Below are 25,650 nucleotides of genomic sequence, written 5' to 3' on the forward strand. Positions count from 1 at the left end.
TGGATCCGGAGCCATCCCAACCTCCTGGCTCTGTGGCAAGAAGCCACTTCTCTTTAAATCTCTTCTTAAAATCTATCCTTTTTTTTAGCTCAGACCTGATTCCCCTCTCAAAATGTTTTGTGTTTATGTATTAAGGATATTTTATACAAATACACCATGTTGTACCATGTTGCTACCACTTTGTGCTGTGATCCTGTAATAATAAACTTACAAGCAATACTTTGGCACTTGGATGGGGACTTAACTCATCTCTTTAAAATATTATTCCAGCATTGTTTGTCCTGCTGCTCAAAAAAGATGTAAAACCTCAGTCCTGATCACTTTTGCTCAGTAAAGTTCCCGTCACTTTTTGCAGGAACAGTGAGTCGTGTATTAATGCTGGCTGTGTTCCAAACTGGGTAATAACATCACATCTCTCTAAATCCTTCCTGCAATTTGGATAAGCATTTCCCACTTCCCAGTGTACGCTCGTTTCACATCGCTGCCCAGAGTTAACAGATGTCATGATCCATGAAGCAAACCATTAAAACAACTTGATTTCCAGCTACCAAAAAAGCTCTGTATTTCACACAAGTAACCCAGCAATTAGCAAGGAAAGAACAGGGCGTTTTAGGGCCCACTTTCATACCATACTCATCACTGGTCTGGCTTTTCTCATTGGTACCACAAGGCTCTAAAATCTCAGGAATAAAGCAGGCAAAGTTCTTCGGGTAGATATGATATCTTTTATTAGATCAACTGGTATTTGGTAAGAAGTTCTTAGCAAGCTTTCACATGATTGTCCTTCTTCAGGCATTGGAAGTCTCTGCTGGTCTGAGACTCCAAGGAATGAAAGCAGCTAAAAGTGTGACAGGATGTCAGTGAGAATGTAAATAGGTGGAAATTAGGGAAACAAAAAGGTAGTGCAGGGAAGTTGGGGGCGGGGAACCTAAAGATGAGTACAGTATCTAGGTTGTAGCCGTATTGGTCTAGAGGAAAAGGCAATCAGGACTCATAGTAGAGATGATATATTTGATTAGGCCAACCAGATTTTTGCAAAAAAATTGATTTAATTGCAAGCTTTCAGGCACAAACACCCTTCATCAGGCATTGGAGAAAAGATTGTAAAAGTTCTCCTGGGTAGAAATGGAAGTTCATATTTCATAGGATTTCACCGAGGAATCGATAGGAAAACTCCTCTGGGCAGTCAGTTAATAGCTCCCATGAGGATCTGTGATGATGGAAATGATCTTGATACAAAGGCAGGAGCAGGATCTCAGGTTTCAGGTGGTCACAGCTGGTAAAGGTGTGTAAGGAAGACTCTAATTCAGGGGTTGGCAACCCCCAGCGCACATGCTGAGCATGGCACGCAAGGCCACTTTGCTCAGCATGCCACAGCCAGCCCTGGCTCTGGGTAGCTGCTGCCAGTGATGGAGCCTGGGCTGTCCCCAGCAGGGCTTGCAGCATCCTAGCCACCTGTTGGGAACAGCCGGGCTCCCGGCTGGCAGCAGCTACCCAGAGCTGGGGTCAGCTGCAGCCGGGAGGCTACAAACAGTGGGGGAGGGGCCTGAGGCAGCACTACTCCGGTCTCTCCCCGGCTCCTGGTACAGAGCTGGTGACTGGGCTCCAGAGCCCAGCGCAGCTGTTTGTAGGCAGCCTAGGCTCTGGGCAGCTGCAGCAAGCAGGCTGCAAACAGCTCTTGCATCAGCTCCATGCTGGCAGCGACTGCGCATGCACCTCAGAGCAAACAGTGGGGCAGCACAGCCTGCCCCGAGGTGCGCGCACAGTCGCAGCCAGCACAGAGCTGATGCCAGAGCTGTGGAGCCTGGTGCAGCTGTTTGCAGCCTCCTGGCTCTGGGTAGCTGCTGCCAGCCGGGTGCCCGGGCTGCTCCCAGCAGGGAGCTGGGATCCTGCAAGCCCTGCTGGGAGCAGCCCCAGTTCCAGCAGTTACCCAGAGCTGGGGTAGCTGCTGACAGCCACAGAGCCCAGGCTGGGGGCAGGGCCTTTGGATATGGGGCAAGGGGCAGCAGGGCTGGGGGGCAGGGGCTTTGGGTGGGGGGCAAGGGGCACAAGCAGGGCATCCTGCCACGTACCCCCTGTCCTCATTTTTTTTTTCTGGCATGCCGGCACTCCGGCACCTTCCAAGGTAGGCATTGTGGGGGTTTTCAGCACTCCGGCCAAAAAACGTCGCCTAGCCCTGCTCTGATTCAAGGTAGAAAAGAGGCTGACTGTGAAGAAGTAAATAGCTGGAAACGAGGAAGAAAAAGGGCAGAAAAAGAGGCAGAAAGAAAAATGTAGAATGTCAGGTCTCAAAGTCCTTTGGGTAAATCTCTTTTATTAGACCAACCCAAAGGTCAGGCGTCAGGCCTGGGAGGCAGACGGCCTCCCTTCCTGCGCGAGCCTCTGGCCAGGGCCCGCGAAGGACACGCCGGAGCCGGCGCAGTCCTCCAGCGGCGGGGCCGCACGGCCGGGGCGGGGGGGAGGGCTCACGCCTGCCCCTTGCCCCCTGGCGGCGCTCCTCCTAAGGAGCCGGGCCGCGCCGCCACCACCATGAACCCGCGGCTGCAGCACTGGCGGGAGGCGGCCACGCTGCTGCTGGCGGCCGGCGCGGGCTGCGGGGCGGCAGCTCGGGGGCGGGCGCGGGCCCCGCTCGGCCCCTTTGACTACGAGGTCCTGCTGCTGCAGCGCAGCCCGCACAGCGGCTTCCTGCCCAGCGCGCACGTCTTCCCGGGCGGCCTGGTGGAGGCGGCCGACTTCTCCGCCGACTGGCTCGGCCTGCTGCCCGCCTCGCCCCGCTGCGGGCTGGGGCCGGTGCCGGGCGGCGGCCGCGCCCCGCTCTTCGCCACCGACCGCGCCGGCCTGGGCTCGCCGCTGCCGGGGGACGTGGCCTTCCGCATCTGCGCCATCCGGGAGACCTTCGAGGAGGCGGGCGTCCTCCTGGTGCTGCCCGGCCGCGGGCCCCCGCCCGGCCCTGCCGCCCCGCTGCCCCCGGCCCGGCTGCCGCCCGCCCCCGAGCTGAGCGCGTGGCGGCGCCGCGTGCAGAAGGACCCGGCCGCCTTCCTGCAGATGTGCCGCCAGCTGCGCTGCGCGCCCAACATCTGGGCGCTGCACGAGTGGGGCAACTGGCTGACGCCGGCGGGCCGAGGCGGGCGGCGCTACGACACCGCCTTCTACCTGTGCTGCCTGCGGCAACGCCCGCACACGGCGCAGGACGAGCGGGAGGTGACGGGCTTCAGGGTGAGCGCGGGCCGATGACACTTCATCCTCTCCGCCTCCCCTGCCAGTGTGGGGGGCGGGGGGAGTCTGGCCAGTCACTTCATCCCCTCTGCCGTCCCTGCCTGTGCTCAGGGGAGTCTGGCCACTCCTGGCACTTCTTGGAAGAGTTTCATCCAAAGGGCTGGGTGGGAATCCACCCCCCAAGGTGGCAGGAAGATGTCTTGTCTGAAACCGCCTCTTTCCTTTTGGAAGAGAACTGCTGACTTCCTGCTCACCTGCACCTGGTGTCTAGAGCATCCCCTGGGAAGTGCCAGACCCAGCTTCCAGTCCTGGGCAAGGCACAGATTTTTTTCATAGACTACTTAGGGGCTGGAAGCAACCTTAGGAGATCATCAAGTGCAGCCTCGCAGCCATAGGCAGGAAGTCAGCTGGGATCAAGTGATCCCTGCAAGAAATACATCCACATGTTTTTTGAAAGAGTCCAGAGTAGGTGCTTGGACCACCTCTGCGGGGAGTTTGTTCCAGACCCTGGACACTTTCACCGTAAAGAACTTTTTTCTTCTGTCTAGTCTAAATCGGCCTTCTTGGGGTTTATGGTGTTAGACCTTGTTATTCCTTGGGAAGCTCTAGTGAACAGCTGTTCTCTCAGGTCCTGATGCACCCCTCGTATATAATTGTAGGCTGCCACCAAGTCCCGCCTGAGTCTTCTTGTCTCTAGACTGAAGAGTCCCAAGTCCCTCAGCCTCTAGTCTAGTGGTTCTGAGTCAGGCAGGGCAGGGCCTTATGTTAGGACATGTTTTGAACCTTGAAGGTTGTTGAGAAGTGGGGTTGCCATCCTCTGGCCTGCTCTAGTCCCTTCTGTGAGCACCTCTTTAGTTAGTTTCTTGGTATTATCAGTGTTTCTGCATTAGTTTTTTTTTTCCCTTTTAGAAACCACACATCTTAAAACCACATTTGTAAAAAGTTCAGTGACTTTGTCTTTATAATAAATTCACATTTGTTTATATTAAATATTCACCATTTTAACACTCTCAGAAATCCACCATGGGTATTTGTATACAAGAACATAGGGTTAAGGGGGATCAGTAAAGGCCTTCACCTTGTGGACTCATAGATTTCATAGACATTAGGGCTAGAAGGGACCATCGGGTCCAGCCCCCTGCCCAAAGGGCAGGCAGTTAGCAGGGGTCAAATGATCCCAGCAAAATAGGCATCAATGTGTAAAACTACTCCTGTGGTTTTTGGTATTTGGTACCATAGGTTATTGGTATAATCAGTGACTGTTTTTTGAGAAATATTCTCAGTGATGGGGCACTTACAGTAACTGTGGCTGAATTTGTGATAAACTTTGAGTCGTTCAGTGGAATGAATCAACAGTCTTTCTGTTGATTCCTGTTGACTTTCAATCAGCCCCTGAAGAAGAATCAATATCCTCTTGCTTTACGGATGAAATTGAATTTCCAAAGTTGGCGTGCTTGCATACACAAAACCCAATTGTTTTATTGTCTTTAAAAATAGCTTTTGTAGGGGAAAAATAAATGTTTTTTTTTTAAGTTTTTTGCTCAATTCTCTTAGTTGGGTTTGTCCATATAAATCTGTAGGCAAAACACTGAACATCTCCTTGACATCCAGAAAGCTTTTAGCTGTTCATTCCAAGCCTCTCATGAGCCAGACTTGTCTCTCTTGTGGGTTCCATAGAGGCATAAATAACTGGTAGGATTTATCAACAGAGGCCAAAAAATAATATGTTATTTCATTGTCTTCCTTTTACAGTGGTCATCACCATCAGAAGCAATTGAATGCTTTAAATCTCAGGAAATGTGGTTTGCTCCTCCTCAATTTTATGAATTATGTAGGCTGTGCAACTTTTCCTCACTTGATGCTCTACATAGATTTGGTTCTGATCGTGCATTAGAAGGTTGTGAACGCTGGATGTCTGTTATGTTGGCTGCTTCAAATGGCCACATTCAGCTGTTACCAGGTAAAGTAACAAAATGAAGCTTTTTATTGTAGCAAGAGTTTTGGAAATGATGATCAATCTATAGCTACCAGAGATGAGGAAAAATTCCCTGGCCGCATCCAGATGAGCATGGCCATGCAGTATGTGGCACTGCAGACATGTCTATAGCACCACATACCACATGTTCAGGTGTTCTCTGTACTGCAAGGGAGCGGTGCGGGGGGGAGTGGGTTTGACCCATGGATATCCAGGAGTAAAAAAAACAATAGAAAAAAAAGCAGAGCAGTACATGTGGGGGCACCATGCATGGCTCAAAACGAGCCAGGCCAGCCGGAGCCACTCTCTGGCTGCCGGCCAGGCTCCAAGTGGTAGGACTGGTGCTGCTGCAGCCCCAGGAGACCCCCAGGACACCAGGTAAGCCTTCTGGGGCCAGCACAGTGCTGGCCCAAGCCTTCCCTACCCCAGTAACTTGTGCACCAGAGGCCGTGTGGCAGAGGCATTCTCTGAGGACAACTAGTGGCAGCACAAGGCACGCTGCTGCTTGTTGTCCCTGGGGAACCAAACGTCTATGCTCATGTGGATGTGGCCCCTGAGAACAAGTAATCCTACAGTTGCCTGCTGCACATTTTATTTCTCTGAGGCAGCTGCTGTTACAGACAGGATACTGAACAGGTTAAAGACTTCATTGCTATCTTGCCTTCAATCATCTACTAAGCATTAGTTATATATAGTATTGTGGGAGCAGGTAAATCTCAATTTGTATAGTAACTTTTATCCTGGAGGATATGGCTGAGTTTAAGCCCCACTCTGCCATGTCATCTTTAAGCAAAATGTAGCCCTTGCTTTAAGGAAGGACTTATTTCTAAATATTGCATTAACCCAAATTACAGTGCAGTTAGATCATCTTTCTAATGTCTCTCTCTCTCTCTCTCTGTTTTTGTTGTTGTTGTTACTGCTAATATATTAAACATCTTTCTTTTGCTTCCTGTTTTTTAAAACTTAGGCCTTTTGCCAAAAGAAAAAGATCTGATTATTTTCTGTTTCTTCAAATATGCTTTTCCTTTTTGTTACCTCCTTGCTTTTGTGCTCTATAGTTGGTCCCATTTTTGCTGTTTTTTGTCTATATATTACTATACCACAGTAACTATTTTTAAAAGGCCACACAAAATTCGGCTTGGCAGAAGAGGTTTTTAAGTAAAACTGTATGACCTGATATGATACGTATTCCTAGTCCTGCCATAAACCTCTTGTATGATTGCTGGAAACTTGCTTAATCTGGCTACCTCATTTCCTCATTTGTAATGTAGATTTTCATACCCTCGTTGGATGTAGAAAGGCCATAATAATTAATGTGTGAGTTTTTTAAATACTTTTTGCATACAGTGGAAGGTGTTTAAATGCTTCTTAGTGCCTGGAAAAAGAGGCTTTGAACTTGAATGTCCCATTATACTCCAAAAAAATTTATTTCAACATATGGTACTTCCAGTGTTGGGCCATCTTCAATTAGGAAAGATTGGAGTGAATTAAATCTCATTGTACTCTGAACATTGTTCCTACACTGCTTCATATCCTAATGATAATGTAGCAACCAGCAAAGTGCAAATCACAGAGGAATAAAATGTTTTATATATAATTAAATATAATGTTTTTCAGGAGATGAGCTGTATCCAGAAGATCCAGATTATACAGGAGAAAAGAAAATGATCTGGTCAACAGATAAGAAGGTTGAAGATCTAATGAAGGAGGGTAGTAGACTTAATCGGATAGTAATAAAAGATCTTAACCGTCTTGCTGTTTACGTGAATATCCAACCAAAATATAAACACATCAATCCAATATTGATGGACTCTAGTCTAATAGGAAATAATGAAGACTGCAATAGCAGACTATAATATGTACCTGCTTTTTCAGTCAATATTTAAGAAAATATATGTTTATTTTTTATACATTTAGTCTTTTGTGACAGTTGCTGAGCAGATAGTATTGAAGGCTAAAGTTCAGCAATACAGGCTTTTTGCATTGTTCTAAAATTTACATCAACTCTGGTAAGCTTACCTCTCTGGGTAAAAGGAAGGTTCAAACTCCTACTTCATTTTAGATCTCTCTGAAATTGAAACTGAACAAATGTGCCAAGTGTGATGTTGATATGTTCAGTGAGAACATCATAATAAGCTACCAACTTGATTTTGTGGGTCAGTGAATGGTAAGTGAATGGCCGTATTTGACCATTCCTAATGTTGTCCTGTCCATCCTAGGCCACTTATATGCTTACAGTGGACTACAGTGATGCAATTAAATCGTACTTTCTCATTGAAAACAAAAATGCCTGTCATGTTCTGAATTCAACAAGCTCTCTTTTCTGTGTTTTAAAAAGTTACAACAGACAGCGAGGCACATGGAACTGCAATTTAAATTTTCTATTCTGTGACTGATGTATTTCCAACTCTCATATTTGGGAATCTGAACATCTGTGCATTAAGTGAACTTAACTAATGGTCATTTATTCTGTTTTTTAATACTTTTTATAAATTCTGTGTTTATGGTCAGTACAATTTAGTTTAAGCGAGTTTCCAACACTCATGAGTAAAACACTTTAAGGTTTAACAGCTTTTTAGACTTTTAAACCTTCCAGACTAAAAACAGCTTGTCTGCTGAAACTGTCAGCTCAGTCTGATAGCAACTGTTCTCTTCATTTAGTGTCATACATAATTTAAAGATTTTATCATCTTAGAAAAGATGAAAAATAAACTGTTTACTGCATAGTTACGAAAAGAATACAGGAATGTATTTTACTGTGCAAATGATCCTTATGAACAACTGAAGAAGTGTGGTGCCTTGGAAATATCTACTGTCATGTTTAACTTTTCAAGTTTTGTTTTGTGACATACTGAATGTATGTTGCCTTACAATCTAAGTCTTATATCAGAAGGCTACTTTAGCTTCCTTACATTTTGTCACCCCACACTGTGTGTGTGTGTTGCCAGTAGCTTTCTTAGAAGAGAGATATGATAGGGGATCTGTATAAGATTCTCTGTACTGTGCATGGAAGCAGAAGAGGTTATGATTAAGGGCCAGCCACTAGATCTGTACAGAGGGTAAGTTTTTTACAACTTTGAAAATTTTAAAGTTTGTTTCTGTTGCATATTGGAATGAAAATAAAACCTTTTAAAATATGTATTTATGAAATTAAAGTGTGTCTTACTGGATTTAAAAAGTCAGGGTTTTTTTAATCATCCAATGACCAGAGAATTGACCCAAATTCTGATGCTTTCTCATTTAAAATGTTGTCCATTTTAGTGAAAAGCCTCTGTTTTCATGAAACAGATTGTAATAGAAAAAGATTCAGCCGATAATGTTTGTTTTGCTAGACAGTAAGGTGAAAAGAGGAACGTGTGGAGTTGAGGAACAATAATAATGGACCTTTTATTTAGTATCTCAAATTGTTTCTGTTTTTAGGGGTGAATACTTACACAGGTACTAGGAGAACAAGAGTAGGAACATGCTAATGTTCATGTTGTTGGGCACGTGTTAACTTACATGTCCCAGTTTGAACATGTTTTTGAAGCTCATTGGTCAATATAAATGGGCAATGAAAATCTTCCTAGCTAAATTAGCAGACTTTGAACTAGCAGTAGTTATGGTTTACAGAAGTTGCATTGAAAACATACCCATAAAATAATGCAAAAAGTGCTGCAATAATAATAATTTTGTGTTACAAAATAGGTTCCCAGTCCAAAGTAGTGGATCTATTATGTTAGCCTTTCCACAGAGTAAAAAAAAATCCTTTCCCCTGAAGAGTGTACTGTCAGATAAAATGCAACAAATGATTATAACAGTTGGAACAGAGTTAGGAGAAACAGAAATAAAAATATTCTCATGGACTTCTGCTATTTATCTTAGGTTTATTTATATCCTGTGCTTTTAAAAATTAACCTAATTGAAACAGTTAACCATGTCCTGCAGATTTACTGTAGATTTACTGCCTATCCTGTAGCATTGCATTCAAAATAAGTCTTAAGAGCAGACTTTAGGGGTTAGTTTAAGGAGCATGTTATGTTCTATGTGTAAGGAAATGATTCTCAACAAGCACCCACCAAAAAAAAATAAAAAAGTAGTGAGTTCTTAGACTCCTTGAGCCATTTCTGTTTTGGTTTTACATGTTAGATCTCTGGCTGCTTGCAGATGTTAAAAAACCAAACAGACAAACAAACTGGACTTTAGAAGCAGCCGTGTGTTACTTAAACCTGGCTCTGCAGCATCTGTAAAGATCGGGTGCTTCAGTGGGGCTTTTTGGTGCTTTTAGCTAAAGCTGATTCAGTTATTAGCAGGGTTGGACACAGGCATGGGCGAACCGGGCGGTCGCCTGGGACCTGGACAGAAACGGTGATATTATTATTTTCTGATAAAAGGGGGCCAGATACTAAAAGTTCACCCAGGGCCAAAAGCACCAGAAAAAGCACCTGATATTCAGAAACGCTGCAGAGCTGGGTTAAGTTATGCGCTGCCTCTTTTGGGCATGGAACCATGCTGTGTTTAAAGTAAAGGGCCTTTCTTTTAACCTCTGCACGTACCCACTGCCAACACCAAAGTGGACCTATGAGATCAACTCGTTCTCAGAAAAACACCCTGCCTTGCCTTCTGTCTGACTTCATAGGAAGTGGACAAGGTGCGTGCGTTGGTGTGGAAAGCAGAGACAATGCCAGGGAGACTTACTAAGCCATTTAGCTGGGATATGCACACAATAAACATTTTTAGGCCCAAATGAGTAAAATGCTGACAGTTGAAGCGAAGGTGCGGAAGGCTGCAGAACCACGACTGCTGCGTAAGAGCTGAGGTGGGTTTAATGATGTGCCAGCTCCTCCTGAAGACGCCTGGTCTCCAACCCCTGCCTGGAGTAAGACTTTAGCTCTAGTTTTTCTTTAACCCTGGCAGAGGGGAGGCAGAAATGGAAGGGGAAGGGGTGGTCATCGCAGGTTGTGACGAGGGCGGGAGGACAGATGCTTCCCTTCCCCCAAACAACTGACTTGTGCACTGAATGGCATCCAGGTGCACCCCACGGGGCACAGGGTTGTGTGCACACACTGTCACGACTGGAGTGAGGACAAGGAAGCCGGCTCTTCCCACTCCTGGCTCCACGTGATGCCTAGTATTTTTCTACGCCATCGGCGTCCTCCCTCTCCCAGTCCAGCGTGCTACGTTTCAGCTTCTGCGCCTGCGCGGCGGATGTTACGCCGCCACCAGCGATGGGGAGGAGATACATTTGCGCAGGCGCGCTGGGCATCAGTGCCCCCATTGCGCAGGCGCAGCAGACGCGGTGGGACAGCTCCTTAGTGCGAAGGCGCGCAGCTGCCCCCATTGCGCAGGCGCAGTGGAGAGTCTGCCGTTGCAGGGGCGGGGCTTCTGGAAGCTTCTGGGCAGGGTGCGAGGGCGGCGGCGCGCTGCCGGGATGTGAGTGCGCGCGGCGGAGCCGCCACGAGTCGCGGGGCCGCAAGCGGCGGGGCAGAGCGGGCTCCTTTCCACCCTGGAGTGCAGTCGCCCGGCGTGGGGAGGGCTGTGGACGAGCTCGGCCCTCGTGCTCTGCAGGCTTCATACTCGCTCGCGGAGCGAGGTGGCTCTTGCATCATGTACAGGGGGGAAGCGCGTCCCTCCTCTCCTCTCCTCTCCCGCTTCTCTCACACCTCTGCTGGGTACTGGGAGCCAGCTGCACTGGCTGTAGAGGGCACCAGCAAGACCCTACCTCCTTGGTCCCCTCGCAGATCGTCTTCCAAGCAAGGAAGGCACTGCTGGGACACTGGAGAGGGAGAGAAATCCCCCGCCCCCCAAATGGAGGCTTTGGGGAAAAATGTACTCTCAATGCAAAGAGTAATTGCAGGTGGTGGAGCAGAAATCCCCCGTCCCCTCTGCAAAAGCATGAATGGATCCTTGGGGGCTCTTGGAGGTCCTGAGGAAGTGGATGTTGTGGTGTCCTGCTCTGTATCTAGCAAGCTTGAGCATAGCTCACTTGTGTCCCTGTGCTTGCTTTGGCTCTGAATTGCCACCAATAGAAATTTGGAAGATCCAGTAGTTTTGAAAGGTTGTGTTAGTCTTCATGGGAAGAAGCTTCCCCCACACCCCTTCCCCCCAAGCTGTGTATTGAGTAAGTCTGAGTAATTCAGTGGACTGGCAGGCTCATGCTCATCTAGCCAAATCTTGGTGATTGTGGTGGTTGGTGGCTGAGGATGTGAAGAGGATTTTTGTGGAGCGAGCAATAAAATTGGAACTGTTTTGAGCGCTGGTAATGTCTTAATAGATTGCAGCTTTTTGGGTAGGTGATGGTTATGAGTGGCGAAAAGCCAATACAACTGTAGGCTTCGTGCTTTACGTTCTCTGTGGATTGGGACCTTTCAGCTTTGCCTGGTCAGAGGTGCAGCATCTGGCCTGAATAACTTATGGTGGTTTTACTAATGGTTTAATTTTGGGATTGAGCAGAATTTGGGGAGAGTACAGCAACTTGTTCTTCTGTATCCTTACGTGAGGAGAAAAGAAACAGGTAATGGTAGAAGGGAGAAAGAAACACCGAGGAAATGGAGTAGTAGAAAAAATCATGAGCAGACAAGAAACACATGGCAGAAGCAAATAGGATCTATGTTCTCTCAAATAGGATCTATGTTTTCCTCACTTCTGCAGCCTTGGACACAACGCGACTGATTCAGACATAGAAGGCATGAGAATAGCTTGAACAAATGACACGAGATAAAAGCTGAAAGGGGGAATAAAAACACAAGGCAAACAAATAAAGGAAGGTTGTCGCATATCTTGGAGCAGTGAAATAGTTGTGCATTACATCAATTTTAATTGGTAAGTTAAAATGTACAGTCTAACTTTCTGGGTCAAACATTTCAGCAAAGTCCACTTTTTTCCTCATTAACTCTTGTTCCATATATTTAGTTTTGTCTAGGTCTCCATTTTCATTTTGAAATGCTTATTTCAGCCCTTTGTGCTTGCAATCTCTAAGGTGACTCTATTTTAAAAAGTAGTGTGGCATGAAAGTATTTACTTTTCCTAAAACCTAGGAATAAACTTTCTAACCAGACCAGTACAGTACACCTTTTATTTTAAGCCTAACTTCTAAACTTCTGTTTACAAGTCTTGTTGAAAAATAACTTGTTTATTGATAGTATAGAATTAACAGGAGAGTAGAACAATGCATTTATTTTTAATCTTTTGCTTGATTTCATTCACCAGTGGGTCTTTGGAACTAAATTCACAAGAGGGCCATCAGTGCTACTGTTATTCATACAACTCCTGCTTAGGTGCCACAGATTTTGCTATTGCATGTGTGCCCAGCCAGCTAAGTCCTGACAGCACTTTGTTGTCTGGTGTCTAGAACAGTTATGAACAAAAAATAAGTATGTGTTTAAATGTCATGCTTGTAGGATTTGTTCGGTAGGTGTTCTTAGACCAGATCCTGCACAAAAGATGGTTAGGAAAAGACCCTATCCTGGACTTGCTTAGTGGTTAGAATATCATTTATTCCTGTTGGAGAAATTTGCTTCAGATCCTCTTTCTTCCTGCGGGATTTTGAACTAGACTTCCCACCACCTTTATGAAGGTGTTCTACTGTCTGTGAAATACTAGCTTAAGCTCAGCTACCTAACTGGTAGTTTTCCATGGTCAGGCAAAATTTTCCTGTGAACCTCAGTGTAAGAGCATGAGATGTGTCAAAATAAGTTGAGTATGCTAGGTACATTGTTGTAGTAACCAAATATATTGAACAAATATGGTTAATTTTGGGGTAGTTTAATTTTGAAACTTAATTCAGATTAAGTTTTCATTTAGAGAGTATGACTTAGCTGAATTGACAGATCTAAATCTGGATAGCTTTAGAAGTGAACAAAATTTGTGGACCTGTTGCAAGTGTGAAGTCTTTTGAGGTATAGGAAGTGCTGGTAATTTTAACTTCAAAATTAATGATTGCTATAAAAATTGCTAGTTTTTTTTCACTTGATCATCTTTTACAGCATTGCTGAAGAGGACTTCAGTTGATAACAATGATTGAAGTTTTGATATTAAAGGTATGTTGACTTTTGAAAACAAATATATTGGTATACTGAAGTCTTCTAAAATGTATTAGAATACAAGAGAAATTATGAAACGTATACAATTAAGTTGAAATCTAGAATACTAGAAAGAATTTACAGATAGTGTACTTACCCCTCAACATCCTATGCCAATTTTATGTGCTCTGATACTTTCTATTTCATCCCTTTTACTTCTGTGAAGTCTCACTGAAATAACAGGGCTAGGCAGTGATATGACTGTAATGAGAAGTGCACCGATAGATTTTGGGGGCCGATAGCCGATTTTTTTAAGGAGGCATATCGTCCTATACTGGTCTGATTTCCTATGCAGCTGCATCCAGCTGGTAAATCTGTTGTGGTGGAAGGGGCATGGGGTCACAGATCAATGCCCCCTGCAGTGAGGGAGGGAATGGGGCAGGGACTGGGGCAGGTGCTGTCCAGCTGGGGCGGGGCGGGCACAGGATGGAGCTGTGGCTTGTCTGAAGGGCACAGGGATGGGGAGCAGCTCCTGCTGCTACGTGCAGCCTGGGAGGGCATGTTGGGGGCGGGGGGTGCCCCTGGATCTGCGTGGTACGGGCTGCAGCTGCAGGTTGGGGCTGGGGCCCGTGCCACGCTTTTCCTGGGGGTGTGTGGCCTGGGCTGCACTGTACTGGGGGTGGGCGGCAGCACTGTTGGGAGTGGGGCTATGGCAAAATTTGGGGTGGCTGCAGCCTCCCCATAGCCCTCTTCCAGTGCCATTGCTCTCTGCCCCAAGCCCAGCCCCCACCGAGAAGAGCCCAGCTCCAGCCTAGAGCTGCAGCCTGCATAGATCCAGGGGGCATATCCCCCTGCTGCCCCCCCCTTGCACCCTACAGATGAGCTGTGGCTCTGTCTGGTTTTCTTTCTGCCTGCCCTAGCAATACTCTTATACTCCTCCCTAGTTATTTGGACAGGTTTCCACTTATAAGATTCTTTTTTGTGATTTTAGCTTATGGAGGAGTTCCCTTCTAAGCCAAGCTGGTCTTCTGCCATAGTTGCTAGTCTTCCTGCACATCAGGATGGTTTGTTCCTGCACTCTCAGTAAAGCTTCTTTAAAGTACAGGCAGGTCTCCTGGACTTTGCACCCCTCAGACTGGACTCCCAGTGGATCATGCCCATGAATTCCCTGTGTGAGTCAGTCTGGTTTTCTAAAGTCCAATGCCTTTACTCTGCTACTCTCCATCCTTCCTTTCCTCAGGATCCTGAACTCAGTCATCTCATGATTGCTGCTGTCCAGGTTGTCATCCACGACTACATTCCCCAAGTCTTCCCTGTTTGTGAGCAGCAGGTTAAGAGCATGGCCCCTAGCACTTGCCACTCCAGCACTTGTACCTGAAAGTTGTCCCCAACACTCCAGAAACTTCCTGGATTGCCTGTGCCCTGTTGTATTGTCCTCCCAGCATATGTCAGAGTGATTGAAATTCCCTATGAGAACCAAGGTCTATGATCGTGAAACTTTCACTAGCTGTTTGAAGTAAGCCTCATCCACCACATCCTCTTAGTCTGGTGGTCTGTAGCAGACACCCACCACAGTGTCACCCTTGTTGTTCTCTCCTGTGACCCTAACGTGGAGACTTTCAGCAAGCCTATCTCCAGTTCCATACTGGAGCTCTGAGCAATCATACAGCCCTTTTACATAAAGCACAAGTCCTCCTTTTCTCCCCTTCCTGAAAAGTTTATACCCATCCATGACACTGGTTCAGCCATGCAAGCTCCCACCATGTGTCTGTTATTCCAGTCACGTTATAGTTCTGTGACTGTGTGAGGATTTCCAGTTCTTCCTGTTTGTTTTCCAGGCTCTGTACATTTGTATAGGCACCTGAGGTGTAACCATCTGATTACCATAATTTCTCATGAGTGTACCTCCCTTGTTTCCCCCTCCTGCTTGTGCTTCCTCCAGGTCATCCAGTTCCCCACTTACCTCAGGGCTTTGGTCTCCATCCCCAGGCCAGCCTAGTTTAAAGCTCTGCATATAGCAGGCAGCACTGTGTGCTAGATCAGTGTTTATCACCCTGTGAGCTGTGACCCAGAAATTAGTTGCAAAAGTATATGAAAGGCTCGAGAACAACCTTTAAGAATGGATCAAATGTCAAAAAATGGATTCTCCTTTAAAAAAAGGAAAATGTGGGAAAATGTGGCTTTTCCCTTGCTGGTTGTCAGAGTTCCAGCCTGCAAGGGGCTGCTTGGCCTCCCCTTGCCCTGTGCGGTGTGGGGCAGCAGGTTGGGAGGAGGAGCGCTGGATTGGGATTGGCCATTGATGTTTACAAGTGGGTTGTTTTACAAAAAAAGGTTGAGAACCACTGTGCTAGATGATACAGCTCTGCAGTCTGGATCCAGCTGGCAGTGTGCATCTTTGACACCCTTGCTTTAGATCAGTTTTCACTTGAATTTCTAATTTTACTTGAATATTTATATTGGTCTAAGATGGTTTAGAAATAATAAAAAACATGATATAGTACAGTTTCCTCTTTTTGTGGTTTTAATTGCACTTCACTTTCTGACTAGATTGAAGATCCAGGTTGCTTTTGGGTCATTCTGAAAGGATGTGGATCTTTTGTAGACAATGAAGTGGAATATAGAAAACTGCATGCTGACATGAATCAGTTCTATAACCAATCTTGTAGAGATGTGGATGAAGTAATGCCATTAACGTTAGAAGAAGGGCAGGTAAAAATATTTATTTTGCTAGATAGATTTAAGGAAACTAGAAATGTTTGGTAATTTCATCAGGAAACATCAGGTGTATACTTGCTCAGATTTTTTTTAACCGTGGGAGTATTTCCATTACAGATTTACCATATTTACTTGCATGTAAGCCAAGTCTTTTTACATGCAATCAGCATGGGAGGTGAAGGTCCTTGCCTTATAGTTGCATACAAGAAAGCCTCATTAAAACGTTCTCCATCACTAAATTGCCACCAAAAGCCAACGATAAAGTTGATTAAATGCAGTCAGCACTGAGCATGAATATAGAACACTTCCCATATTGGGCAAACATACAGATGGGAATCTTTTTTGTAAAAATATGTCTCTACCACAAGGATAGATTAGTGCATGGCATCTGAATAAGATAAATGGTAGTGTCCATGTTGTTGAGTCTTCCTCAGCAATGAATCTTTTCCGGGTCATGGTGAGCCACTACATTGAATACATTTAGACTTCCTCTTCATTCCCACAGCTGAGCTGTGTGTCTCCCATTTCCAATGATTACTGGTTCTTTACCAGCCTTAAATGGCTGGCAAACGTAATCAAAAGCAGCCTCAAACGGTTCACCTAGAAGCCCTCTGTTGCCTCTTCTCTTAGCCTGTTACATGATTAGTGTGGCTCTGCCCACCATGAAGTAGAACTGAACCAGGTTGCCCTGTGCCTCTTGCATAGAAATTTTTGGAGGTTCCTAGGACTCTTGACAAGAACCTGGTTCCAGTCATGAGTGGGGAGCTAATTAGCTCTTGGCCCCGTTGTGGCAGGGTGCAGGTATCTGGAGTATGCACACATACTGAGTAATGTTGAACTGTGGGGTCATGATAGCTTGAAATGCTGTTGACTCAGCTGGGGCCCATCCCAGTGAACTCTGTGGTAAGTTATGAGCCTTTGTGCTTTGGACTAATCATTCATAATTTGTACTATATATAAGTAGGTGGAGAACTGCTGTTTAAAAGTGTATAATATGCAGATTACTATAGGCATATTTCTTTCAAAGTCAGTGGTTTCAAATTTGTCCCTCACTTCCATATGCTCAGGGAGAGCAGGCTTGGACAATAAGGAGGGGGCTAGGGGGTTTCTGGGGGGAAGAAGTTGGGGGGGGTGGGGGCAGAGGTCAAGGGGATTTTTTTACCTAGTAGCTATTCTATGTTTAAAAAAAACCCCCAAAATTTCAGGTGGAGAAAAGTGGGTATTTTGTTTTGTTTTCTTCCTTTCTTTTCAGGTGTGCGTGGTTTTTTGTCAGGAACTGAGATGCTGGTGTAGAGCAGTTATTAACACAATCATGTCCTGTACAGATCATTGCCTGGTAGAGTGCTTCCTTGTGGATTATGCCAAGTATATTCCTGTTAAAACAAGAGAGTATGTACTGTTCAAGAAGTTATTGCTGCCAACTGTCTCATAAGTTAATGTTGTTCGGATAATGATGATTTAACTAAGGACAGAGCTTTGTCTGTTTAAACTGTGAAATCTATAGTTTGGGTCTTTCTTGCTAATTTTCTTGGGCATATAATGGAATTACTTAGAAGCCTGAATATAAATCAGTTTATTTTTTGGGGGAAAAAGTTTTAAAACTGGATTTTATTTTTAAATAGGTTTCTTTAAAAAAAACAAAATTTGAAGGGCTTAAGTGAATAAAGCCTCCATTTTAAAATAGATTTGATCATCTGTGTTAATACCTACATTTACTATAATACGTTAAATAATCCTTGGATGTTTAGTTTAAAATTAAATAATGTATGTTCAGGGGGAAAAAATTAAAGCCAACTGAACTGGAGAAGGCCAGTGTCTAAGCATTTGAGATCTTTAGCAGGTGTTAAAAGTATTTCACTTCAGTTTATTCAGCTGATTTAGTTCTTTAACTAAGTTTTTTTAGTTAAGTACTTTGCTGCATATGTAAAAAGAGATCAGCAAGATGATCTCTTTTTACGTATGCAGCAAAGTACTTAACTTTTAAATAAGCTTGACATTTAATACTATTATTTAACTAATAAAAAAAAAATAACATGCTGGTTTTCTGCATTTTAAATCAACTTCCATCCAAAGGTGTTTTGATTCAGATTGTGAGTAAGGACAATTAATCTAGTGAAAATTGGTAAACTTTTCCACGCTTTACAACACTATGATACATACATTAAACATGTGAAGAAATGTATCAAGCTATACTAACTCTACTTAGCTGCTTTTAATAAATGTGTTGTGTTATATATCCTCCCTGGTTAGCAATAAAAAACATAGTCCCAAACTGAGTATAGAGACAAAAACATGTTGACTTGTGACCAAATAATAATGTTGTTTAAAATGATCTTTTTAAGAAAATATCTAAAGTATAAATGGAAAGAGGAGTAAAATCAGTTACTTAAATCAACATGAAGGACTCAAATCAATCTGACCTATTGTTCATAGGAGTTCCAGATAGAAGTTTGCATTGTCAGATACTAATGTTTCTGTCAAGGCTATGGAACGCTCTGGGACCTATAACAGGGTTTATTAAAAGAATCTAAATCTATATGATAGCGGGCCAAGAAGGCCTTTAGATGCTTACATCTTGAGCAGTATCTCTGCAGCCTGTTTTCTCTGGTCACAGAGGCCATAGAACTGTATGTTTGAGGTGGGAGGGAGGGGATGCACCTGACTTTAGATTAGTTGCTTAAACAGAGGCTTGCTCCTTCTATAGTTACTGATTTTTTTTTTTTTTTTTCTCAGAGTACATATGTTCTAAAGGCTAAAATTCTCTAACTCCTAAGTCTGTGTTGTGCCTTTGGAAAGAAAAGTGAAATAAGATGCAGGGAGACGAGAGGGCCTGTCTTGCCAAACGCAGGTTGTAGGATAGTTTTGGGGGGGGGTCAATCTTTGGCAGATGTTCCACAAATTAGCCTTGTACCCTCCCTGAATACCACTTGGATCCCTTTCTGTTTTCTGATCTACTGTTCAGCTTTTTGCTTAATGCCTGGTTTCCTGCTTGAAATGATGCTCTGCTTTCTGCTCCCTGCCCCCTCCCCAGACTGCCACATGCCATACACAGAGGCTGCCTGTGCCACAAGTTGGCCACCTCTCTTGTAAGAGATCAGTGGAAGTGAGACACCCCAGATTTGTGACAAATGTGTTACAGATTGCTGTGTATAATTGTTTTAAAACTTCTGTTTTACTATTAAGCATTCGGGTTGCAGTGGAAGCATTTATGCGACTCCCATATAGAGCAAGAAAGTTTAGATTATACTGTATAAAGCCAGTGACGTTGCACATCGACTTCTGTGAAGATACTGCAGAAATAGTGTAAGTATAGCTTGAGGTTGTTCTGTTTTTGAACCTCACTCTTCTGACTAATTTCCAAGCTATATTTATTTGCGTGCATCTTTTTGTTCTTGTGCATCTTTATCTTGTAGCTTAAATAATTCTTCCCTTTCTAGATATATTTATAGGGAGCAATCATATCTACATTCAGCTTCTACTTTGCTGGACTAATATTACATTAGATTGACAGGACTAATTTAAAACTCATGATTTATTTTATCCCAAGTTCCATTTACCTCTATGTTCTAGGTTCTTTCCCTCAAAATTTGTTCTGAAACTTGTCCAATATTGAGGTCAGTTGCCTGATTGAAATGTCCCCTTTCTTAAATACCAGGGTAGGCAGGAGGAAGGAGCAAGGAGGAGGGCAGGGGAGGAAAAGGGGGGACTAGTACCTAGTATGGTGGGAAAGCGGTTGGGGAGCCATAATGGGCCTAGTCCTTGTGATACCACAGCGCTGGCCCCTTCCCCCACAGTCTACCCAGAGATGTATCTGCACCCACTCTTGGCAACAAGCTGGGTTAGGGCACTCTAGACACCAGTGTAGCCACTTGCAGCCTTGGCCCCCAGGTCACCACATGGTGATGGCAGCAGCAGGCAAGGGGCTTTACCAGCTTGTTGTTCCCAGCACACAGCTGCCTGGGAGCTGAGGCCAGCTGCAGGCAGCAGCAGCAAGCCCTGCCACAGGCCTTTAAAGCCATAGGCAGCAGCAGCAGGGATGAGGCTTTCCCAGCCCACTGCTGCTACCCAGGGAAGGAGTCAATGTAGAGGGGGGCCAGTCCCCAGTAGATGCATGTTATCAGTTAATTATTTAACTGATAACATTAAGGGAGCTTAAATGGGTACTTAATTGATATTTACATCCCTAAACCATACCAGATTTGGTGATGCAGGTTGTCTTTGATTTTTCCTTCTCTAATCTTAGTGCAACAAGCTCTGAAAGCACAGAGTGCTTTACATTAGGTTGGTCCAAGTAGCTTATTCATTTTTGGAATATTATCTGTAAATCAGGTCTGTCTAACTTCTAAGCAGTCAGAGGCTGACTGCCTGTGGGCCACACCAGCTGGTGGCTCAGCTTCCTGTGTGGGCAGGGGCAGGAAGCAGAAGGCAAAGAAGGGCTGCAGTGATGAGCAGATTCACACATATGGTGGCAACCGGGACCAAAGTACTCGCGTATCATGGTGTGAACAGCTCTATTTCAGCTTGCCATTCCTAAAGTTTGCTAACTCTTTGCATAGAACAAGTTTTGTCTTTTATCAATATCTTAGTTTTGGCACTTGACAATACAGTTTTTAAATTCCACATAAAACATACCTGGTAATATTAAATCAGAAGGTATGGTTTATTTTGTTGGCACTGCTGTAAAATATCTGTGGTTTTCTTGAGCATTGGTGTGCAACCTTTTGGCCCCGTAGGCCAGATGAGTGACACAGGGCTGGCTTTCACATTAGATTGGGACCTGTGTACTGGGATTGGGCCTTGGCTGGCCCCTTAATGCTAGGAAGGGGGGCCTTGCTTGCCAAGGTTGGGCTCTGCACCAGCTTTACCCCTTGGGATCAGACCCCACATGTTGGGATTGAACCTTGGTTCCCCATACCCTGTATCTGTTTGGCCCCTCATGCTGGGATGGGGTCCTGTATCCCAGGGTTGGGCCTCATACTGGCCCTGCCTGACTGCACACCAGGATCAGTCCCCCTACACCAGGATCATGCCACCCTGTGCACCTGATGTTGTGCAGAGGGCCACCTATCTGGCTCACAAGACTCCCCACAGGTACAGAAATTTGGTATCAGGGGAGCAGCAACTGTTTCAGCCATCACCAAATTTTCAGACCTGTGGGAAGCTCTGAAGGGTGGATCTGGCCTGAAAGGTGGGGGTTGAGTACCCTGATCTAGAGTGATATGATGAACAGCGAAGTTATAATGCTTCCACTTCCTTCCTTATAAGCAAGGATCCAGGTTTTCCGTTTCCCACAAGGGGGAAAAAACGTGCAGATTTTCCCTTTTAACTGAGGAAAAACACAGATATTTCATTTCAACAGAGAAATGTATGGATTTTCCACTTTTGCATATTGCTCTCTACAGGCTGGCAGAGTTCCACCCTGTAAGAGTCTTAGTGGAGCAGGAGAAGGGCAGTCAGGCAGGGGGTGCCATGTGCATGTGTGCAGTCACACATGCACATGGCCACCAGGAAGCCTGGAGAACAGTTCTTTGTAGGTAAGTCTGGCAGAGGGGAGTGGGGATTGAGGCCCCCCATAGAGAGGGAGGGTGAGGAAGTGAGTTGGGTAGGGCTGAGGCTGCTGTTCTGCTTGGACAGTGCTTAGGGCCCTGGGCCAGAATGTGCGACAGCAGGGCTCCAAGAGGGAGTGGGGCAGAACCATGCGGGGGGGCACATATGTCTTTGCCCAGATCTGTGTGCAGGGTGGGGGCAAGCTCCTTGGGCTCTCTGCAGTCCAGCAGGTGGGACCTGGTGCAGCAGGACAGAGTAGGGCTGGATGGGGAAGCTCCTTGCCACTACAAGCTGCATGCTGCCCTGGCGAAGTGCCCCCTGCCTTCCCAGCAGCAACGGGGCCAGCAGTGGCATGGAGTTGTGTCCTTTACTGCTGGACAGGCAGAAGGTGCCTTACCATGGTGGCACGGAGCTCCCAGCAGTGGTACTGAGCTTCCCTACCTTGTTCTGCTTTGCCAGCTGCTGCCAGCTGGGTCACAGAGGCTGAGCCCGCAGTGGGCAGCTCACCTCCACTCACTGCCAGGGGCTCCACTCTGGCCGTGCTGCCCACTGAGGAGGGAGAGCCAGGCTCTGTGCTCTGGGGTCTTCAAGCAGAAAAAACCAGGATCTCTGCTTATAAGTATACTTGTATGTTTTTTATAATTTTAGATAAATATTGATGTATGAAATTGAGGCATGAAAAATCACTTACGCTAAACTGAGGTTAATGATAATATTACTTATCTTTCTAGACCTGCTAAGATTTGGGATGGTGCTGCTATTCAGTACTTCCAAAAGCTGCTCAGAGGTAAAGAAAAATATACTGCCAAAATTGCCAGCAGCATTTCTCTTTCAGAAGAACAAGTTGCAAGGATAACACAGCACTTTTGATTCTGTATCTTAGATTGTGGCCCAGAATGTTATAGAAATACAATGCAACTTAAGTTGTTTCTGGTTTCATTTGCTATAAACAGTTATACAGCTTGATTCAGTCCTGATTTCCTTTATGAACGGACCAAAATCCAGGGCTGCATGTCCTTCCAAGCCTCCCTAGTTATTTGTGTAGTTGACTAATTACTGTTTCAAGCTAGGAGGTATCTTGGACACATTCCTAAAGGCAGACCACCTATTGAATGTTCTTAGCCAACAGGACATTTCAATCCAGGTGCCTTAGGTTAGTGATTGGCAAATTTAGGACCCTTTTAATCCAACCTGTGGATGTGGGGTTTTAGCAGCTGGGGTCTCTGGCAGAAGTTGCTTTCCTGTGCTGCTTTGGGGAGAAGCATTGACTGTAGGTGTGCTCCCCTTGCCACCCTGGAGTGGAGCACTGGCTGCAGCTGGGTCATACCTTCTACCTGTCTGCCCAGCTCTGATTGAAACTTCATCACACTGTCCTGCTGTGGCTGTAGGTGCTTGAGCCAGCTGTATCTATTGCTTCCCTAAGCTCCCATTTGCTTAGACAGGTACAGCTGACTAGATTTTAGAGACTGGGAATTTTAAGTCATTTGGGAAAACCATGGCAGGAAGGTGGAGAACACAAGCTTAGCAAAGATCATTCTTAACCGCAAATGCTTTACTATTTAAATTATGCTGGAGTTAAAGGTATTTGGGAAATAACAATTCTGAATATAGGGCTCTCCTTCCTTTGCATCCAGAGGTCAGAATTCTCTCCTACTTTCTTGCATATATGCTTCCAGCTGCGAGTGTGTCCTTTTTCCCAGCCAGGCTTTTGGGGTAGAGTTTATTTTACTTGTAGTCAGCAAGTACTTGAGAGAAAATGGGAATTGGTGTCTATTGTTTGTCTTCTGGTAAATTGCAATCTCTAGCATGGTTGCACCAGCTGACCGTATCAGGATTCGAATAGTTTTCCAGAATGATACTATAATCTTTACGGTGAGATTATAACACAAAGTGAATGTCACAGTGAAGGTTACAATAACAATATAGAATTCAGTTGGCAAACACACCCACTATATTAAAGAAAGTAATAATACAAAAGAGCGTTCATAAAAATGCTTCAAAACTTACCAGCAGAGATTTTCATATCTAGTGACATAAAATGTAAATTAGCTAGATTTACTACATTAGAAGGAGTTAAAAACATTGTCAAGCTATTCGGACTGAAATGAACCTTTCAGGAAGGTAAACTAGATTATGTGCAACAGTATCTTTATTGGAAAGTATATATTTCTATTATAGAGGCATTGGCAGTGAATCTGGTACATTTATGTTGAAATTCTCCCTCAGAGAGGAGATAACATGTTTCTGTTGCCTACTTTTATAGTACAGAATGTGATCTGTGGGCTAATAATATTCCTCTCCCTCTAGCTTCTGCCTCCTGCCTCTGCCCCTTGGGGAGGAAGCCTGCAGCTTAGGTGTACAGAGACATTCAGGGGCACAGTTTAAGGGGAGGAGGAGTGCTTGCTGATGGAGGACATGTATTGTTCAGTGCAGGGATGCTGATGTGGGCATTGTGCAGCTTACAAGGCATGCAGCCCAGGGGCCTGCAGCCCCCAGCAACTGAGAAATTCGGTAGGTGTGGTTTAAGGTTTGTGTGTGGTGTGTGGTTCTGTACAGTGGAAGCATGCTATCTTCTTAAATACAGAAGCTACGCTAGTCAAACTGGTTTTAATCATCTTGATCTAGTTTAGTGAAAGCAGTGGCACTATTTAGTGAGCAAGATCTGTTTAGGAATTAAAATGCTTTTCTTCCTTTTAATATTTTTCCATTCTATTATACTTAGAAACCACGCAGATTGAGGCTAAGTTATGTGCTATAGAAGATGAACACTTTGATGTTTATCTTTATGTAACAGTACAGGATGAAAAGGTAAGGTAATCTTTTACATTTCTGGTTGTAATAGCATGCAGTTTGTAAGCTGTGAATTTTGTTAATAGTTTAATAAGGATCAAATTTATTTAATCTTGGATGAGCTTCCAGCAGGAGTAGGCAGAATACAGCCTGTGGGCTGGATACCACCTCCAGAAAGACTTTGACTGGCCCTCGGTCCCACCTGGCTCGGGTGCCATCCAGCCCGTGGTGCACATCCTGTTACCCCTGGGCACGCAGTATGGCTGAGGTGCGACTCCTTTCGGTTGCCACTGGCCGCAGCCCCTTGGAGACTGGTGGGGATCCACACACGGCCCCAACCCCAGCCCACCCCGCACCCACTCCGGACCTGCTCTGGCCCCAGTGAACCTGCTCTGAACCAGTCAGGGCCCATCTCACTTCAGACCAGCCCACCCACAATGAGCGGTGGTGGCTGTGGCCAAGAAGTTTCTGCTGCTGGGTGTGGGGGGGGGGAAGCACCCCCACCCTTGCTGCTGCAGGGCCCTTCGGGCTGCCCTGCAGCTCCTCTCTGCTGCTGTCACTGCTGTGTCTGGGCCACCAAGTGGGACAGCAGTAGCAGTGGAGAAGAGCCACAAGGCAGCCCGGGCATGGCTTCTGGGCAGTTAAAGCAAGAAGGGCCTGGCATTGGTGAGCGGGGGCTGGCTGATTTTCTCCTCCGCCCAGCAGCAGCTTCTGCCTGGCCACTACTGTTCATTGTGGGCAGGCTGGTTTGGAGCAGGCACCGGGCAGCCCAGGGCCAGGAAGAGCTGTGTGCTTAGGTCCTGGCTAGTCTGGAGCTGGTCCACTCTGGCCGGAACGAGTCTGGAGTGGGCGTGGAATGGGCAGGGGCTGTGTGCTCAGTCGCTTCTGGGCTCTGGTGGCAGGTTGGAGCTGTAAGACTCTCAGGCTCTGGGTTTGGTGAGCTGTTGGTGGGGGAGGAGGGAGGTTATGCTGACTGGCTTACAACAGCTCCCCAAAACTGCCAAAGAATTGCCCACACTTGGCCTACTGTAATAATAATTGTTAATTACAATAACAGTTAAGGATTTAGTGGGGTTTTTATTTTTAGCTCCTTTTGTTTATAGCTCTCTAAAATGGTCTTGAGAAAATAGTTTTTCATGCTTCTTCTAGTGCCAATCTCTTAAGTTATGGACAGTGACCAAAATCCCAGTTGCATGTTCACTGTGCTATGCTCATTTAATCCTTACTTATTCACAGAGCCCCATTAATCTTTATAATGTATGAACTTGAAAGTACAGATTGGGCGCATCCAGACAAGCATGCATGTTCCTCTTGTGTCATCTCAAAGCAGTTTGAGATGCCACAAGAGGCATGCTGGGGACAAAAAACATGTTCCCCACACTGCATATTTGCCGCACTGACTAAATT

At 45.5% G+C, this 25,650-nt stretch overlaps 2 protein-coding genes across 7 annotated transcripts in view; both read left to right on the top strand.

The window, feature by feature from the left end:
- The first annotated feature begins 2,451 nt into the window (after positions 1-2,451).
- Positions 2,452-8,332, top strand: NUDT19 (nudix hydrolase 19). The gene is made up of 3 exons (XM_059713853.1): positions 2,452-3,216; positions 4,969-5,176; positions 6,809-8,332. Exons 1-3 carry the CDS (start codon positions 2,530-2,532, stop codon positions 7,045-7,047), a joined length of 1,134 nt encoding a protein of 377 aa, XP_059569836.1. The 5' UTR covers positions 2,452-2,529; the 3' UTR covers positions 7,048-8,332.
- Positions 8,333-10,478: 2,146 nt separating this feature from the next.
- The window catches only part of TDRD12 (tudor domain containing 12), a 77,656-nt gene continuing 62,484 nt past the window's right edge, over positions 10,479-25,650 (top strand). The window contains exons 1-8 of one of the 6 annotated variants that reach the window (XM_019492869.2): positions 10,479-10,603; positions 11,822-11,992; positions 13,156-13,209; positions 15,739-15,900; positions 17,159-17,295; positions 19,090-19,209; positions 22,185-22,240; positions 24,176-24,261. In XM_019492869.2, the coding sequence (XP_019348414.2) occupies positions 13,186-13,209; positions 15,739-15,900; positions 17,159-17,295; positions 19,090-19,209; positions 22,185-22,240; positions 24,176-24,261 (585 nt within the window). In that variant the 5' untranslated portion in view covers positions 10,479-10,603; positions 11,822-11,992; positions 13,156-13,185. Of the gene's footprint in view, positions 10,604-11,821; positions 11,993-13,155; positions 13,210-15,738; positions 15,901-17,158; positions 17,296-19,089; positions 19,210-22,184; positions 22,241-24,175; positions 24,262-25,650 lie in introns of those variants that run through there. The other 5 variants (XM_059713849.1, XM_059713848.1, XM_059713850.1 and 2 more) reach the window with 5 other exon arrangements.

Source organism: Alligator mississippiensis, chromosome 10 (assembly GCF_030867095.1).
Source record: "Alligator mississippiensis isolate rAllMis1 chromosome 10, rAllMis1, whole genome shotgun sequence".
Classification (NCBI taxonomy): Eukaryota; Metazoa; Chordata; order Crocodylia; family Alligatoridae; genus Alligator; species Alligator mississippiensis.

What these genes read in the sequence shown, in the direction of transcription:
- NUDT19 (XM_059713853.1), top strand. Translation starts at nt 2,530, where the DNA reads ATGAACCCGCGGCTGCAGCACTGGCGGGAGGCGGCCACGCTGCTGCTG. An exon ending in GGGAGGTGACGGGCTTCAGG is followed by an intron (nt 3,217 to 4,968) that starts GTGAGCGCGGGC and finishes TTCCTTTTACAG; the next exon opens with TGGTCATCACCATCAGAAGC. An exon ending in CCACATTCAGCTGTTACCAG is followed by an intron (nt 5,177 to 6,808) that starts GTAAAGTAACAA and finishes AATGTTTTTCAG; the next exon opens with GAGATGAGCTGTATCCAGAA.